Here is an 18,429-nt window from a genome sequence, read left to right on the forward strand (position 1 = left end):
CAAAGTTTTCCCTTATCCTGTGAAATATGTCAACATCTACACAATGGATTCTATAAAACTTTTGTTGAAACACTCTTGGTTCCCATAGGATGAATCCAAACGACTTTGATGATGCCTTAACTTTTCATCCAATGCCACAATCAGGTCAAAACTCTAATTAGTCCAATACTTTGTCTTATGACCAAAAATCTCCAAAACTATAGAGATTCCCATCAGCCTCAACTTTATTTTGAGTTCATTGCTAATTAGCAAATGTTAGCTTTATACACATTATACCTGGTGATCATCAGCATTGTCATTGTGAAGGTGTTAGCAATCTGACATTAGCATTTAGCTTGAAGCATCACTGTGGCTGAGTAGAGCCTCACAGGGCTGCTGGCACAGCTGTAGACTCTTAGTCTTGTTCAAAGATTGCTGGATATTTACCTTTTGGAAACTTTGCTTTGCTCTAAATATAATGATAATATGTGAGAAGCATAATCTGGGGCGAGCTGTCTGATTATTTAATTTAAATAAAACCAACCACACCTCTGTGTTTTTAGCCTTATCATGAAAATTCCTTCTGATTTGGCTACTAGCAGTTTATTTTCACACCATACAGACAGCAATCACTTGGATTACTCTGATTTAAAAGGAAAAGTCTGAATCTGAGGATTGTGAGCCAAGAACTGCTCTTATAAAGAGCACCATTTTTTGTACCATTATGATCACATTTATGGACCTTTATGATTCTGATAAGAAGAATAATGAAGTTCATTATTATTTGTGTCAATTTCATGTGTTATTGGTTGAAGAGCGTATAAAGTGTTCAGCTTTAAAAAATATCCCACCTCTTAAAGCTGTGTTCATCCATCTAATGATCAGACATAACAAACCATGTTGAAACAGTAGGTTTGTCTGTGGAGTCCTCCCTTCAGAGGTTTATTTAGGCCTAGCAGTGTGGACCCCAGCCCATAATCCTCCTGCAGACACACCTGTAGAACAGAGTATAAAGACCCTGGACTGCACTGAGTCAAACATCAAGCTTCAAGGAGTCTCTCCACAGCCTCCACTGACCCTGAAGATGAGTCCCTCTGCCAGCCTGCTGCTGCTGCTCCTGCTTGGCCTCTCTCAGGCTCATCCTCTCCAGGAGGAAGGAAGCAAACAAGTCCCAGACACTGTCGACATCACCACCAGGATCCTGACCTCTAACAATGCCACCAATGAGATCCTGCTGGAAGGAGACCTGCTTGCTCCCAGAACCAGAAATGCCATGATGTGCTGGTCCCAGAGCTGCCTGTGGAGGAAAGCCTCCAACGGCTTGGTGATGATCCCCTTCACCATGAGCAGTGAGTTCACCAGCTGGGAGAGGCAGACGATCGAATACGCCATGCAGTCCTTCCACAGCAGTACCTGCATCCGTTTCGTCCCACGTCAGAATGAGTACGACTACATCAGCATCGAGAACAGAGCTGGATGTTTCTCCTCTCTGGGCAGAGAGGGAGGCGGACAGGTGCTCTCTCTCAACAGGCAGGGCTGCCTCTACCACGGCATCATCCAGCACGAGATCAACCATGCTCTGGGCTTCCAGCACGAGCAGACCAGGAGCGACCGTGACTACTACGTCAGGATCAACTGGGAGAACATCGACCCGCAGATGGCCTACAACTTCTACAAGCAGAACACCAACAACCTCAACACCCCCTACGACTACTCCTCCATCATGCACTATGGAAGAACAGCCTTCTCCATCCAGTACGGGATGGACTCCATCACCCCCATCCCCGACCCCAATGTCCAGATCGGCCAGAGGGAGGGCATGTCCTACTGGGACATCATGAGGATCAACATGCTCTATGGCTGCTAACAACAACGCTGATGCCACATGCAACAAATTCACACTTTTTTCTGTTTCTTTGTTTTCCTGTAATTAATTTAAAGCTGCTATAATCTATGGAACCAATGGTAAAGATTACAGTCCCTTTACCTCAGTCTTTCAAATGGCAAGAAAACAGAATACAGGGGCTCCAGTGTGACTGAAATGCCTGTAATAAAGATAAAGCAACATGACTGATGTGGTTTCGATATTTTTTTTATCCATACGCGTACACTTTCAACGATTTTACACACTGACACATAAGCACAAACATGCAATCACTGAGCAGTGTGTGCATAGCTCCATGAATCCTGGCTAGTAACTGACTATTCAATTGGGGGAATAACGCAAAACTTCCCTTGCTATATGCCGTATGTGTCTGAAACTGTGATGAAAATAGAGTTGGTTTGAAGTGTCCATGAACAAAAGAAAGATAATGACAAATTCCAATAAGCTCTCTTGAACATGCACTTTTCTGACGGTCCCTAACTTCAGCTCATCATAATTTCATCTACTGTCAAGTCACATAGGTTGCAGTCTTCAGCACTGAATGATGAGGCAAAAAAAATTACACCTGAGTACAAAAAGTCAAACTTTACCCTGCACTGAATAACAAATCTGGAGAAAACTGATCAAGTCAGTGAGGATGAATCCCACTGAGTATTGGCACCAGTAGGTGTATTTCATGTACAACCAATCCATTTGAATCAAACAGCAGAGCCTCTGATTTCTCAAAATAAATAAATTCATAACAATAAAAACCCAAAGATCTTTTTATTTGTAGCAAACAGAAGAGCTTTTTCATCCAGATTCTGAGAAGACTCTATGACATCTCTGGAAATACATTCAGAAAAACAGTGTTGTTAAATGACCTTCTGGGCTTTTTAGTCAGACTTGCAGAACAGCTCCAGGGATGACAATGTTTGGCTGTCATTTGGTTGGTCAGCCAGCTGCTTCAGTCCAGACTAAAATATCTCAACAGAAACTGGATTGATTGCCATGGAATGTTATACACACATTCATGGTCCCAAGAGGAGGGATCATAATGACTTTAGTGATCCTCTGACCTTTGCTGCAACACCACCTGCAGGTCAAAGTTTTCCCTTATCCTGTGAAATATGTCAACATCTACACAATGGATTCTATAAAACTTTTGTTGAAACACTCTTGGTTCCCATAGGATGAATCCAAACGACTTTGATGATGCCTTAACTTTTCATCCAATGCCACAATCAGGTCAAAACTCTAATTAGTCCAATACTTTGTCTTATGACCAAAAATCTCCAAAACTATAGAGATTCCCATCAGCCTCAACTTTATTTTGAGTTCATTGCTAATTAGCAAATGTTAGCTTTATACACATTATACCTGGTGATCATCAGCATTGTCATTGTGAAGGTGTTAGCAATCTGACATTAGCATTTAGCTTGAAGCATCACTGTGGCTGAGTAGAGCCTCACAGGGCTGCTGGCACAGCTGTAGACTCTTAGTCTTGTTCAAAGATTGCTGGATATTTACCTTTTGGAAACTTTGCTTTGCTCTAAATATAATGATAATATATGAGAAGCATAATCTGGGGCGAGCTGTCTGATTATTTAATTTAAATAAAACCAACCACACCTCTGTGTTTTTAGCCTTATCATGAAAATTCCTTCTGATTTGGCTACTAGCAGTTTATTTTCACACCATACAGACAGCAATCACTTGGATTACTCTGATTTAAAAGGAAAAGTCTGAATCTGAGGATTGTGAGCCAAGAACTGCTCTTATAAAGAGCACCATTTTTTGTACCATTATGATCACATTTATGGACCTTTATGATTCTGATAAGAAGAATAATGAAGTTCATTATTATTTGTGTCAATTTCATGTGTTATTGGTTGAAGAGCGTATAAAGTGTTCAGCTTTAAAAAATATCCCACCTCTTAAAGCTGTGTTCATCCATCTAATGATCAGACATAACAAACCATGTTGAAACAGTAGGTTTGTCTGTGGAGTCCTCCCTTCAGAGGTTTATTTAGGCCTAGCAGTGTGGACCCCAGCCCATAATCCTCCTGCAGACACACCTGTAGAACAGAGTATAAAGACCCTGGACTGCACTGAGTCAAACATCAAGCTTCAAGGAGTCTCTCCACAGCCTCCACTGACCCTGAAGATGAGTCCCTCTGCCAGCCTGCTGCTGCTGCTCCTGCTTGGCCTCTCTCAGGCTCATCCTCTCCAGGAGGAAGGAAGCAAACAAGTCCCAGACACTGTCGACATCACCACCAGGATCCTGACCTCTAACAATGCCACCAATGAGATCCTGCTGGAAGGAGACCTGCTTGCTCCCAGAACCAGAAATGCCATGATGTGCTGGTCCCAGAGCTGCCTGTGGAGGAAAGCCTCCAACGGCTTGGTGATGATCCCCTTCACCATGAGCAGTGAGTTCACCAGCTGGGAGAGGCAGACGATCGAATACGCCATGCAGTCCTTCCACAGCAGTACCTGCATCCGTTTCGTCCCACGTCAGAATGAGTACGACTACATCAGCATCGAGAACAGAGCTGGATGTTTCTCCTCTCTGGGCAGAGAGGGAGGCGGACAGGTGCTCTCTCTCAACAGGCAGGGCTGCCTCTACCACGGCATCATCCAGCACGAGATCAACCATGCTCTGGGCTTCCAGCACGAGCAGACCAGGAGCGACCGTGACTACTACGTCAGGATCAACTGGGAGAACATCGACCCGCAGATGGCCTACAACTTCTACAAGCAGAACACCAACAACCTCAACACCCCCTACGACTACTCCTCCATCATGCACTATGGAAGAACAGCCTTCTCCATCCAGTACGGGATGGACTCCATCACCCCCATCCCCGACCCCAATGTCCAGATCGGCCAGAGGGAGGGCATGTCCTACTGGGACATCATGAGGATCAACATGCTCTATGGCTGCTAACAACAACGCTGATGCCACATGCAACAAATTCACACTTTTTTCTGTTTCTTTGTTTTCCTGTAATTAATTTAAAGCTGCTATAATCTATGGAACCAATGGTAAAGATTACAGTCCCTTTACCTCAGTCTTTCAAATGGCAAGAAAACAGAATACAGGGGCTCCAGTGTGACTGAAATGCCTGTAATAAAGATAAAGCAACATGACTGATGTGGTTTCGATATTTTTTTTATCCATACGCGTACACTTTCAACGATTTTACACACTGACACATAAGCACAAACATGCAATCACTGAGCAGTGTGTGCATAGCTCCATGAATCCTGGCTAGTAACTGACTATTCAATTGGGGGAATAACGCAAAACTTCCCTTGCTATATGCCGTATGTGTCTGAAACTGTGATGAAAATAGAGTTGGTTTGAAGTGTCCATGAACAAAAGAAAGATAATGACAAATTCCAATAAGCTCTCTTGAACATGCACTTTTCTGACGGTCCCTAACTTCAGCTCATCATAATTTCATCTACTGTCAAGTCACATAGGTTGCAGTCTTCAGCACTGAATGATGAGGCAAAAAAAATTACACCTGAGTACAAAAAGTCAAACTTTACCCTGCACTGAATAACAAATCTGGAGAAAACTGATCAAGTCAGTGAGGATGAATCCCACTGAGTATTGGCACCAGTAGGTGTATTTCATGTACAACCAATCCATTTGAATCAAACAGCAGAGCCTCTGATTTCTCAAAATAAATAAATTCATAACAATAAAAACCCAAAGATCTTTTTATTTGTAGCAAACAGAAGAGCTTTTTCATCCAGATTCTGAGAAGACTCTATGACATCTCTGGAAATACATTCAGAAAAACAGTGTTGTTAAATGACCTTCTGGGCTTTTTAGTCAGACTTGCAGAACAGCTCCAGGGATGACAATGTTTGGCTGTCATTTGGTTGGTCAGCCAGCTGCTTCAGTCCAGACTAAAATATCTCAACAGAAACTGGATTGATTGCCATGGAATGTTATACACACATTCATGGTCCCAAGAGGAGGGATCATAATGACTTCAGTGATCCTCTGACCTTTGCTGCAACACCACCTGCAGGTCAAAGTTTTCCCTTATCCTGTGAAATATGTCAACATCTACACAATGGATTCTATAAAACTTTTGTTGAAACACTCTTGGTTCCCATAGGATGAATCTAAACGACTTTGATGATGCCTTAACTTTTCATCCAATGCCACAATCAGGTCAAAACTCTAATTAGTCCAATACTTTGTCTTATGACCAAAAATCTCCAAAACTATAGAGATTCCCATCAGCCTCAACTTTATTTTGAGTTCATTGCTAATTAGCAAATGTTAGCTTTATACACATTATACCTGGTGATCATCAGCATTGTCATTGTGAAGGTGTTAGCAATCTGACATTAGCATTTAGCTTGAAGCATCACTGTGGCTGAGTAGAGCCTCACAGGGCTGCTGGCACAGCTGTAGACTCTTAGTCTTGTTCAAAGATCGCTGGATATTTACCTTTTGGAAACTTTGCTTTGCTCTAAATATAATGATAATATGTGAGAAGCATAATCTGGGGCGAGCTGTCTGATTATTTAATTTAAATAAAACCAACCACACCTCTGTGTTTTTAGCCTTATCATGAAAATTCCTTCTGATTTGGCTACTAGCAGTTTATTTTCACACCATACAGACAGCAATCACTTGGATTACTCTGATTTAAAAGGAAAAGTCTGAATCTGAGGATTGTGAGCCAAGAACTGCTCTTATAAAGAGCACCATTTTTTGTACCATTATGATCACATTTATGGACCTTTATGATTCTGATAAGAAGAATAATGAAGTTCATCATTATTTGTGTCAATTTCAAGTGTTATTGGTTGAAGAGCGTATAAAGTGTTCAGCTTAAAAAAAATATCCCACCTCTTAAAGCTGTGTTCATCCATCTAATGATCAGACATAACAAACCATGTTGAAACAGTAGGTTTGTCTGTGGAGTCCTCCCTTCAGAGGTTTATTTAGGCCTAGCAGTGTGGACCCCAGCCCATAATCCTCCTGCAGACACACCTGTAGAGCAGAGTATAAAGACCCTGGACTGCACTGAGTCAAACATCAAGCGTCAAGGAGTCTCTCCACAGCAGCTCCACAGCCTCCACTGACCCTGAAGATGAGTCCCTCTGCCAGCCTGCTGCTGCTGCTCCTGCTTGGCCTCTCTCAGGCTCATCCTCTCCAGGAGGAAGGAAGCAAACAAGTCCCAGACACTGTCGACATCACCACCAGGATCCTGACCTCTAACAACGCCACCAATGAGATCCTGCTGGAAGGAGACCTGCTTGCTCCCAGAACCAGAAATGCCATGATGTGCTGGTCCCAGAGCTGCCTGTGGAGGAAAGCCTCCAACGGCTTGGTGATGATCCCCTTCACTATGAGCAGTGAGTTCACCAGCTGGGAGAGGCAGACGATCGAATACGCCATGCAGTCCTTCCACAGCAGTACCTGCATCCGCTTCGTCCCCCGTCAGAACGAGTACGACTACATCAGCATCGAGAACAGAGCCGGATGTTTCTCCTCTCTGGGCAGAGAGGGAGGCGGACAGGTGCTCTCTCTCAACAGGCAGGGCTGCCTCTACCACGGCATCATCCAGCACGAGATCAACCACGCTCTGGGCTTCCAGCACGAGCAGACCAGGAGCGACCGCGACTACTACGTCAGGATCAACTGGGAGAACATCGACCCGCAGATGGCCTACAACTTCTACAAGCAGAACACCAACAACCTCAACACCCCGTACGACTACTCCTCCATCATGCACTACGGAAGAACAGCCTTCTCCATCCAGTACGGGATGGACTCCATCACCCCCATCCCTGACCCCAACGTCCAGATTGGCCAGAGGGAGGGCATGTCCTACTGGGACATCATGAGGATCAACATGCTTTATGGCTGCTAACAACAACGCTGATGCCACATGCAACAAATTCACACTTTTCTTCCAAGTTTTCAGTAATTAATGAAAATGCATTACAAGTATTAGATATTAATGCTAACAATATTCACACTTTTCTGTCTTTCTGTTTTCCTGTAATTAATTTAAAGCTGCCATAATCTATGGAACCAATGGTAAAGATTACAGTCCCTTTACCTCAGTCTTTCAAATGGCAAGAAAACAGAATACAGGGGCTCCAGTGTGACTCAATAGTGTGTAATAAAGATAAAGCAACATGACTGATGTGGTTTCATTATTTATTTATTTATTTTTATCTATCAGTGTTCATACCTGCAACAATTTTAAATATTCAGAAATTAGCACAAACATGCAATCATTTTGTGCTAAATGCAAGTTTTAACAACCCCAGAGCCAGGATTATGTTTTTGGGAACATAATCGTCAGATGCAAAAACATAGGTCAGTTTAAAGCACACTTCTATTTTAGACACATTAGCTTTGACAATGAATTTTTCACGACCGTAATAAAATTACAGGATGTGACACGCACTGTATATTTACTATACCTAAACATTTCGGAGATATTTCATACAGTTAAATGACTGTTAAAAAGGAGCACTGGGCTACAGCACTGGTCCCAGATGATCTGTAGCTAAAGGTTTTGTTTGCAACTCTGGAAAACACGCAAGTTATTACAATTTCTCTAATGGGTGAAACACACATAGTTGTCCAAAGGTCAGATCAGTGTAAGAACAAGGCTCTCTGATAGTGTAACATGTCCAGGCTAAATGAACAGGACCTTTTAATGGACTCTACCATGAAGTGACGTCTTTAGATGTTTTGTATTATATGTTTAACAGTGATCTCTGCCCTTCATTTTTTCAACAGTTCTTTAAGTGTAACTAGAAAACATCTTGAATCCACATCAGCAACTTGCCATTGAGGAAATATCCAAATTACAAGTAGGCACATTACAGGCCATGAATGAGGCAAAGTGGTAAATGCAGCTACAAAAATCACAATTATAAGAATCCAGATGGGTAAAATTAGAAACTGTGGATACATTACAGATAGCTGTTACTGTAGTATGACTGAGGTGTACCATGTTGGAAATAAAGCTCTTTATACTGTATACTACGGTGGCAGAGAAAGGCCACGCAAATGCAAACGTCGCAACACAAATGCAAAAGCCTCACAATGGAAGTTAAGTCACACTTTACTTTCTGGCTACGAAGTAGAAGAGGAGAAGAAGTAAGTGAAACCTTCTTCAGAAACTTACAATTGTTGCTGTCATTATGTGATTGTCACAAATGAACAATGCTAATAATTAATATTTTAATATTTATGTACTCTGCCGTCTAACTTTGGACTACTATGAAGCTTAATTATAAGTATCTGAAGACGGTTTCACTTACTTCTCCTCCTCTTACACTTCGTATCCAGAAGGTAACAACTTTTTTTTTTTTTTTTTTTTTTTTGAGGTTTTTGTATTTGTGTTGTGGCTTTTCCGTTTGTGTTCCGGCTTTTGCGTTTGTGTTGTGGTCAGTGGTGGTTCTACATTGAATTACTCCCTTGGAGAGAGACCCCCACCCCCACCTCCACCTTTTTGCACAAACAGCCATGTTTTATTTTAACAATATTTATATTATAACAATCTCCAACTCCAATATTGCCAAAACAATTTAAAAATTAAAGTTATCAGAAATTAATTAAATATACTCTACATACATATAAGTCACAAATGACCTTCTGGGCTTTTTAGTCAGACTTGCAGAACGGCTCCAGGAATGGCAATGTTGGTCTGTCATTTGGTTGGTCAGCCAGCTGCTTCAGTCCAGACTAAAATATCTCAAAAGAAACTGGATTGATTGCCATGGAATTTTATACACACATTCATGGTCCCAAGAGGAGGGATCATAATGACTTTAGTGATCCCCTGACCTTTGCTGTAACACCACCTGCAGGTCAAAGTTTTCCCTTACTCTGTGAAATATGTCAACATCTACACAATGGATTGGATAAATCTTTTGTTGAAACACTCTTGGTTCCCATAGGATGAATCCAAACGACTTTGATGGTGCCTTAACTTTTCATCCAGTGCCTAGCTTGAAGCATCACTGTGACTGAGTAGAGCCTCACAGGGCTGCTGGCACAGCTGTAGACTCTTAGTCTTGTTCAAAGATCGCTTACCTTTTGGAAACTTTGCTTTGCTCTAAATATAATGATAATATGTGAGAAGCATAATCTGGGACGAGCTGTCTGATTATTTAATTCACATGAAACCAACCACACCTAGGTGTTTTTAGCCACTATATTGTTTCCTATTTGGCAAATATCATGAAAAGTCCTTCTGATTTGGCTACTAGCAGTTTATTTTCACACCATACATACAGCAATCACTTGGATTACTCTGATATCAAACGAGAAGTCTGAATCTGAGGATTGTGAGCCAAGAACTGCTCTTATAAAGAGCACCATTTTTTGTACCAGTATGATCACATTTATGGACCTTTATGATTCTGATAAGAAGAATAATGAAGTTCATCATTATTTGTGTCAATTTCAAGTGTTATTGGTTGAAGAGCATATAAAGTGTTCAGCTTAAAAAAAATATATCCCACCTCTTAAAGCCGTGTTCATCCATCTAATGATCAGACATAACAAACCATGTTGAAACAGTAGGTTTGTCTGTGGAGTCCTCCCTTCAGAGGTTTATTTAGGCCTAGCAGTGTGGACCCCAGCCCATAATCCTCCTGCAGACACACCTGTAGAGCAGAGTATAAAGACCCTGGACTGCACTGAGTCAAACATCAAGCTTCAAGGAGTCTCTCCACAACAGCTCCACAGCCTCCACTGACCCTGAAGATGAGTCCCTCTGCCAGCCTGCTACTGCTGCTCCTGCTTGGCCTCTCTCAGGCTCATCCTCTCCAGGAGGAAGGAAGCAAACAAGTCCCAGACACTGTCGACATCACCACCAGGATCCTGACCTCTAACAATGCCACCAATGAGATCCTGCTGGAAGGAGACCTGCTTGCTCCCAGAACCAGAAATGCCATGATGTGCTGGTCCCAGAGCTGCCTGTGGAGGAAAGCCTCCAACGGCTTGGTGATGATCCCCTTCACCATGAGCAGTGAGTTCACCAGCTGGGAGAGGCAGACGATCGAATACGCCATGCAGTCCTTCCACAGCAGTACCTGCATCCGTTTCGTCCCCCGTCAGAACGAGTACGACTACATCAGCATCGAGAACAGAGCTGGATGTTTCTCCTCTCTGGGCAGAGAGGGAGGCAGACAGGTGCTCTCTCTCAACAGGCAGGGCTGCCTCTACCACGGCATCATCCAGCACGAGATCAACCATGCTCTGGGCTTCCAGCACGAGCAGACCAGGAGCGACCGTGACTACTACGTCAGGATCAACTGGGAGAACATCGACCCGCAGATGGCCTACAACTTCTACAAGCAGAACACCAACAACCTCAACACCCCCTACGACTACTCCTCCATCATGCACTATGGAAGAACAGCCTTCTCCATCCAGTACGGGATGGACTCCATCACCCCCATCCCCGACCCCAATGTCCAGATCGGCCAGAGGGAGGGCATGTCCTACTGGGACATCATGAGGATCAACATGCTCTATGGCTGCTAACAACAACGCTGATGCCACATGCAACAAATTCACACTTTTTTCTGTTTCTTTGTTTTCCTGTAATTAATTTAAAGCTGCTATAATCTATGGAACCAATGGTAAAGATTACAGTCCCTTTACCTCAGTCTTTCAAATGGCAAGAAAACAGAATACAGGGGCTCCAGTGTGACTGAAATGCCTGTAATAAAGATAAAGCAACATGACTGATGTGGTTTCGATATTTTTTTTATCCATACGCGTACACTTTCAACGATTTTACACACTGACACATAAGCACAAACATGCAATCACTGAGCAGTGTGTGCATAGCTCCATGAATCCTGGCTAGTAACTGACTATTCAATTGGGGGAATAACGCAAAACTTCCCTTGCTATATGCCGTATGTGTCTGAAACTGTGATGAAAATAGAGTTGGTTTGAAGTGTCCATGAACAAAAGAAAGATAATGACAAATTCCAATAAGCTCTCTTGAACATGCACTTTTCTGACGGTCCCTAACTTCAGCTCATCATAATTTCATCTACTGTCAAGTCACATAGGTTGCAGTCTTCAGCACTGAATGATGAGGCAAAAAAAATTACACCTGAGTACAAAAAGTCAAACTTTACCCTGCACTGAATAACAAATCTGGAGAAAACTGATCAAGTCAGTGAGGATGAATCCCACTGAGTATTGGCACCAGTAGGTGTATTTCATGTACAACCAATCCATTTGAATCAAACAGCAGAGCCTCTGATTTCTCAAAATAAATAAATTCATAACAATAAAAACCCAAAGATCTTTTTATTTGTAGCAAACAGAAGAGCTTTTTCATCCAGATTCTGAGAAGACTCTATGACATCTCTGGAAATACATTCAGAAAAACAGTGTTGTTAAATGACCTTCTGGGCTTTTTAGTCAGACTTGCAGAACAGCTCCAGGGATGACAATGTTTGGCTGTCATTTGGTTGGTCAGCCAGCTGCTTCAGTCCAGACTAAAATATCTCAACAGAAACTGGATTGATTGCCATGGAATGTTATACACACATTCATGGTCCCAAGAGGAGGGATCATAATGACTTCAGTGATCCTCTGACCTTTGCTGCAACACCACCTGCAGGTCAAAGTTTTCCCTTATCCTGTGAAATATGTCAACATCTACACAATGGATTCTATAAAACTTTTGTTGAAACACTCTTGGTTCCCATAGGATGAATCTAAACGACTTTGATGATGCCTTAACTTTTCATCCAATGCCACAATCAGGTCAAAACTCTAATTAGTCCAATACTTTGTCTTATGACCAAAAATCTCCAAAACTATAGAGATTCCCATCAGCCTCAACTTTATTTTGAGTTCATTGCTAATTAGCAAATGTTAGCTTTATACACATTATACCTGGTGATCATCAGCATTGTCATTGTGAAGGTGTTAGCAATCTGACATTAGCATTTAGCTTGAAGCATCACTGTGGCTGAGTAGAGCCTCACAGGGCTGCTGGCACAGCTGTAGACTCTTAGTCTTGTTCAAAGATCGCTGGATATTTACCTTTTGGAAACTTTGCTTTGCTCTAAATATAATGATAATATGTGAGAAGCATAATCTGGGGCGAGCTGTCTGATTATTTAATTTAAATAAAACCAACCACACCTCTGTGTTTTTAGCCTTATCATGAAAATTCCTTCTGATTTGGCTACTAGCAGTTTATTTTCACACCATACAGACAGCAATCACTTGGATTACTCTGATTTAAAAGGAAAAGTCTGAATCTGAGGATTGTGAGCCAAGAACTGCTCTTATAAAGAGCACCATTTTTTGTACCATTATGATCACATTTATGGACCTTTATGATTCTGATAAGAAGAATAATGAAGTTCATCATTATTTGTGTCAATTTCAAGTGTTATTGGTTGAAGAGCGTATAAAGTGTTCAGCTTAAAAAAAATATCCCACCTCTTAAAGCTGTGTTCATCCATCTAATGATCAGACATAACAAACCATGTTGAAACAGTAGGTTTGTCTGTGGAGTCCTCCCTTCAGAGGTTTATTTAGGCCTAGCAGTGTGGACCCCAGCCCATAATCCTCCTGCAGACACACCTGTAGAGCAGAGTATAAAGACCCTGGACTGCACTGAGTCAAACATCAAGCGTCAAGGAGTCTCTCCACAGCAGCTCCACAGCCTCCACTGACCCTGAAGATGAGTCCCTCTGCCAGCCTGCTGCTGCTGCTCCTGCTTGGCCTCTCTCAGGCTCATCCTCTCCAGGAGGAAGGAAGCAAACAAGTCCCAGACACTGTCGACATCACCACCAGGATCCTGACCTCTAACAACGCCACCAATGAGATCCTGCTGGAAGGAGACCTGCTTGCTCCCAGAACCAGAAATGCCATGATGTGCTGGTCCCAGAGCTGCCTGTGGAGGAAAGCCTCCAACGGCTTGGTGATGATCCCCTTCACTATGAGCAGTGAGTTCACCAGCTGGGAGAGGCAGACGATCGAATACGCCATGCAGTCCTTCCACAGCAGTACCTGCATCCGCTTCGTCCCCCGTCAGAACGAGTACGACTACATCAGCATCGAGAACAGAGCCGGATGTTTCTCCTCTCTGGGCAGAGAGGGAGGCGGACAGGTGCTCTCTCTCAACAGGCAGGGCTGCCTCTACCACGGCATCATCCAGCACGAGATCAACCACGCTCTGGGCTTCCAGCACGAGCAGACCAGGAGCGACCGCGACTACTACGTCAGGATCAACTGGGAGAACATCGACCCGCAGATGGCCTACAACTTCTACAAGCAGAACACCAACAACCTCAACACCCCGTACGACTACTCCTCCATCATGCACTACGGAAGAACAGCCTTCTCCATCCAGTACGGGATGGACTCCATCACCCCCATCCCTGACCCCAACGTCCAGATTGGCCAGAGGGAGGGCATGTCCTACTGGGACATCATGAGGATCAACATGCTTTATGGCTGCTAACAACAACGCTGATGCCACATGCAACAAATTCACACTTTTCTTCCAAGTTTTCAGTAATTAATGAAAATGCATTACAAGTATTAGATATTAATGCTAACAATATTCACACTTTTCTGTCTTTCTGTTTTCCTGTAATTAATTTAAAGCTGCCATAATCTATGGAACCAATGGTAAAGATTACAGTCCCTTTACCTCAGTCTTTCAAATGGCAAGAAAACAGAATACAGGGGCTCCAGTGTGACTCAATAGTGTGTAATAAAGATAAAGCAACATGACTGATGTGGTTTCATTATTTATTTATTTATTTTTATCTATCAGTGTTCATACCTGCAACAATTTTAAATATTCAGAAATTAGCACAAACATGCAATCATTTTGTGCTAAATGCAAGTTTTAACAACCCCAGAGCCAGGATTATGTTTTTGGGAACATAATCGTCAGATGCAAAAACATAGGTCAGTTTAAAGCACACTTCTATTTTAGACACATTAGCTTTGACAATGAATTTTTCACGACCGTAATAAAATTACAGGATGTGACACGCACTGTATATTTACTATACCTAAACATTTCGGAGATATTTCATACAGTTAAATGACTGTTAAAAAGGAGCACTGGGCTACAGCACTGGTCCCAGATGATCTGTAGCTAAAGGTTTTGTTTGCAACTCTGGAAAACACGCAAGTTATTACAATTTCTCTAATGGGTGAAACACACATAGTTGTCCAAAGGTCAGATCAGTGTAAGAACAAGGCTCTCTGATAGTGTAACATGTCCAGGCTAAATGAACAGGACCTTTTAATGGACTCTACCATGAAGTGACGTCTTTAGATGTTTTGTATTATATGTTTAACAGTGATCTCTGCCCTTCATTTTTTCAACAGTTCTTTAAGTGTAACTAGAAAACATCTTGAATCCACATCAGCAACTTGCCATTGAGGAAATATCCAAATTACAAGTAGGCACATTACAGGCCATGAATGAGGCAAAGTGGTAAATGCAGCTACAAAAATCACAATTATAAGAATCCAGATGGGTAAAATTAGAAACTGTGGATACATTACAGATAGCTGTTACTGTAGTATGACTGAGGTGTACCATGTTGGAAATAAAGCTCTTTATACTGTATACTACGGTGGCAGAGAAAGGCCACGCAAATGCAAACGTCGCAACACAAATGCAAAAGCCTCACAATGGAAGTTAAGTCACACTTTACTTTCTGGCTACGAAGTAGAAGAGGAGAAGAAGTAAGTGAAACCTTCTTCAGAAACTTACAATTGTTGCTGTCATTATGTGATTGTCACAAATGAACAATGCTAATAATTAATATTTTAATATTTATGTACTCTGCCGTCTAACTTTGGACTACTATGAAGCTTAATTATAAGTATCTGAAGACGGTTTCACTTACTTCTCCTCCTCTTACACTTCGTATCCAGAAGGTAACAACTTTTTTTTTTTTTTTTTTTTTTTTGAGGTTTTTGTATTTGTGTTGTGGCTTTTCCGTTTGTGTTCCGGCTTTTGCGTTTGTGTTGTGGTCAGTGGTGGTTCTACATTGAATTACTCCCTTGGAGAGAGACCCCCACCCCCACCTCCACCTTTTTGCACAAACAGCCATGTTTTATTTTAACAATATTTATATTATAACAATCTCCAACTCCAATATTGCCAAAACAATTTAAAAATTAAAGTTATCAGAAATTAATTAAATATACTCTACATACATATAAGTCACAAATGACCTTCTGGGCTTTTTAGTCAGACTTGCAGAACGGCTCCAGGAATGGCAATGTTGGTCTGTCATTTGGTTGGTCAGCCAGCTGCTTCAGTCCAGACTAAAATATCTCAAAAGAAACTGGATTGATTGCCATGGAATTTTATACACACATTCATGGTCCCAAGAGGAGGGATCATAATGACTTTAGTGATCCCCTGACCTTTGCTGTAACACCACCTGCAGGTCAAAGTTTTCCCTTACTCTGTGAAATATGTCAACATCTACACAATGGATTGGATAAATCTTTTGTTGAAACACTCTTGGTTCCCATAGGATGAATCCAAACGACTTTGATGGTGCCTTAACTTTTCATCCAGTGCCTAGCTTGAAGCATCACTGTGACTGAGTAGAGCCTCACAGGGCTGCTGGCACAGCTGTAGACTCTTAGTCTTGTTCAAAGATCGCTTACCTTTTGGAAACTTTGCTTTGCTCTAAATATAATGATAATATGTGAGAAGCATAATCTGGGACGAGCTGTCTGATTATTTAATTCACATGAAACCAACCACACCTAGGTGTTTTTAGCCACTATATTGTTTCCTATTTGGCAAATATCATGAAAAGTCCTTCTGATTTGGCTACTAGCAGTTTATTTTCACACCATACATACAGCAATCACTTGGATTACTCTGATATCAAACGAGAAGTCTGAATCTGAGGATTGTGAGCCAAGAACTGCTCTTATAAAGAGCACCATTTTTTGTACCAGTATGATCACATTTATGGACCTTTATGATTCTGATAAGAAGAATAATGAAGTTCATCATTATTTGTGTCAATTTCAAGTGTTATTGGTTGAAGAGCATATAAAGTGTTCAGCTTAAAAAAAATATATCCCACCTCTTAAAGCCGTGTTCATCCATCTAATGATCAGACATAACAAACCATGTTGAAACAGTAGGTTTGTCTGTGGAGTCCTCCCTTCAGAGGTTTATTTAGGCCTAGCAGTGTGGACCCCAGCCCATAATCCTCCTGCAGACACACCTGTAGAGCAGAGTATAAAGACCCTGGACTGCACTGAGTCAAACATCAAGCTTCAAGGAGTCTCTCCACAACAGCTCCACAGCCTCCACTGACCCTGAAGATGAGTCCCTCTGCCAGCCTGCTACTGCTGCTCCTGCTTGGCCTCTCTCAGGCTCATCCTCTCCAGGAGGAAGGAAGCAAACAAGTCCCAGACACTGTCGACATCACCACCAGGATCCTGACCTCTAACAATGCCACCAATGAGATCCTGCTGGAAGGAGACCTGCTTGCTCCCAGAACCAGAAATGCCATGATGTGCTGGTCCCAGAGCTGCCTGTGGAGGAAAGCCTCCAACGGCTTGGTGATGATCCCCTTCACCATGAGCAGTGAGTTCACCAGCTGGGAGAGGCAGACGATCGAATACGCCATGCAGTCCTTCCACAGCAGTACCTGCATCCGTTTCGTCCCACGTCAGAATGAGTACGACTACATCAGCATCGAGAACAGAGCTGGATGTTTCTCCTCTCTGGGCAGAGAGGGAGGCAGACAGGTGCTCTCTCTCAACAGGCAGGGCTGCCTCTACCACGGCATCATCCAGCACGAGATCAACCATGCTCTGGGCTTCCAGCACGAGCAGACCAGGAGCGACCGTGACTACTACGTCAGGATCAACTGGGAGAACATCGACCCGCAGATGGCCTACAACTTCTACAAGCAGAACACCAACAACCTCAACACCCCCTACGACTACTCCTCCATCATGCACTATGGAAGAACAGCCTTCTCCATCCAGTACGGGATGGACTCCATCACCCCCATCCCCGACCCCAATGTCCAGATCGGCCAGAGGGAGGGCATGTCCTACTGGGACATCATGAGGATCAACATGCTCTATGGCTGCTAACAACAACGCTGATGCCACATGCAACAAATTCACACTTTTTTCTGTTTCTTTGTTTTCCTGTAATTAATTTAAAGCTGCTATAATCTATGGAACCAATGGTAAAGATTACAGTCCCTTTACCTCAGTCTTTCAAATGGCAAGAAAACAGAATACAGGGGCTCCAGTGTGACTGAAATGCCTGTAATAAAGATAAAGCAACATGACTGATGTGGTTTCGATATTTTTTTTATCCATACGCGTACACTTTCAACGATTTTACACACTGACACATAAGCACAAACATGCAATCACTGAGCAGTGTGTGCATAGCTCCATGAATCCTGGCTAGTAACTGACTATTCAATTGGGGGAATAACGCAAAACTTCCCTTGCTATATGCCGTATGTGTCTGAAACTGTGATGAAAATAGAGTTGGTTTGAAGTGTCCATG

At 42.5% G+C, this 18,429-nt stretch overlaps 6 protein-coding genes across 6 annotated transcripts; all 6 read left to right on the forward strand.

Moving 5' to 3' along the window:
* Positions 1-1,063: 1,063 nt before the first annotated feature.
* LOC121178892 (high choriolytic enzyme 1-like) lies at positions 1,064-1,846 on the forward strand. Its single transcript, XM_041033372.1, has one exon. It carries the CDS (start codon positions 1,064-1,066, stop codon positions 1,844-1,846), a length of 783 nt encoding a protein of 260 aa, XP_040889306.1.
* Positions 1,847-4,010: 2,164 nt separating this feature from the next.
* LOC121178887 (high choriolytic enzyme 1-like) lies at positions 4,011-4,793 on the forward strand. Its single transcript, XM_041033358.1, has one exon. It carries the CDS (start codon positions 4,011-4,013, stop codon positions 4,791-4,793), a length of 783 nt encoding a protein of 260 aa, XP_040889292.1.
* Positions 4,794-6,969: 2,176 nt separating this feature from the next.
* LOC121178931 (high choriolytic enzyme 1-like) lies at positions 6,970-7,752 on the forward strand. Its single transcript, XM_041033440.1, has one exon. The coding sequence runs from the start codon at positions 6,970-6,972 to the stop codon at positions 7,750-7,752; it is 783 nt and encodes a 260-aa protein (XP_040889374.1).
* Positions 7,753-10,613: 2,861 nt separating this feature from the next.
* On the forward strand, positions 10,614-11,396 carry LOC121178997 (high choriolytic enzyme 1-like). The gene has a single exon (XM_041033552.1). It carries the CDS (start codon positions 10,614-10,616, stop codon positions 11,394-11,396), a length of 783 nt encoding a protein of 260 aa, XP_040889486.1.
* Positions 11,397-13,572: 2,176 nt separating this feature from the next.
* On the forward strand, positions 13,573-14,355 carry LOC121178917 (high choriolytic enzyme 1-like). The gene has a single exon (XM_041033413.1). The coding sequence runs from the start codon at positions 13,573-13,575 to the stop codon at positions 14,353-14,355; it is 783 nt and encodes a 260-aa protein (XP_040889347.1).
* Positions 14,356-17,216: 2,861 nt separating this feature from the next.
* LOC121179075 (high choriolytic enzyme 1-like) lies at positions 17,217-17,999 on the forward strand. The gene has a single exon (XM_041033682.1). It carries the CDS (start codon positions 17,217-17,219, stop codon positions 17,997-17,999), a length of 783 nt encoding a protein of 260 aa, XP_040889616.1.
* Positions 18,000-18,429: the final 430 nt, after the last annotated feature.

This window comes from Toxotes jaculatrix, chromosome 1 (assembly GCF_017976425.1).
Source record: "Toxotes jaculatrix isolate fToxJac2 chromosome 1, fToxJac2.pri, whole genome shotgun sequence".
NCBI classification, from domain to species: domain Eukaryota; kingdom Metazoa; phylum Chordata; class Actinopteri; family Toxotidae; genus Toxotes; species Toxotes jaculatrix.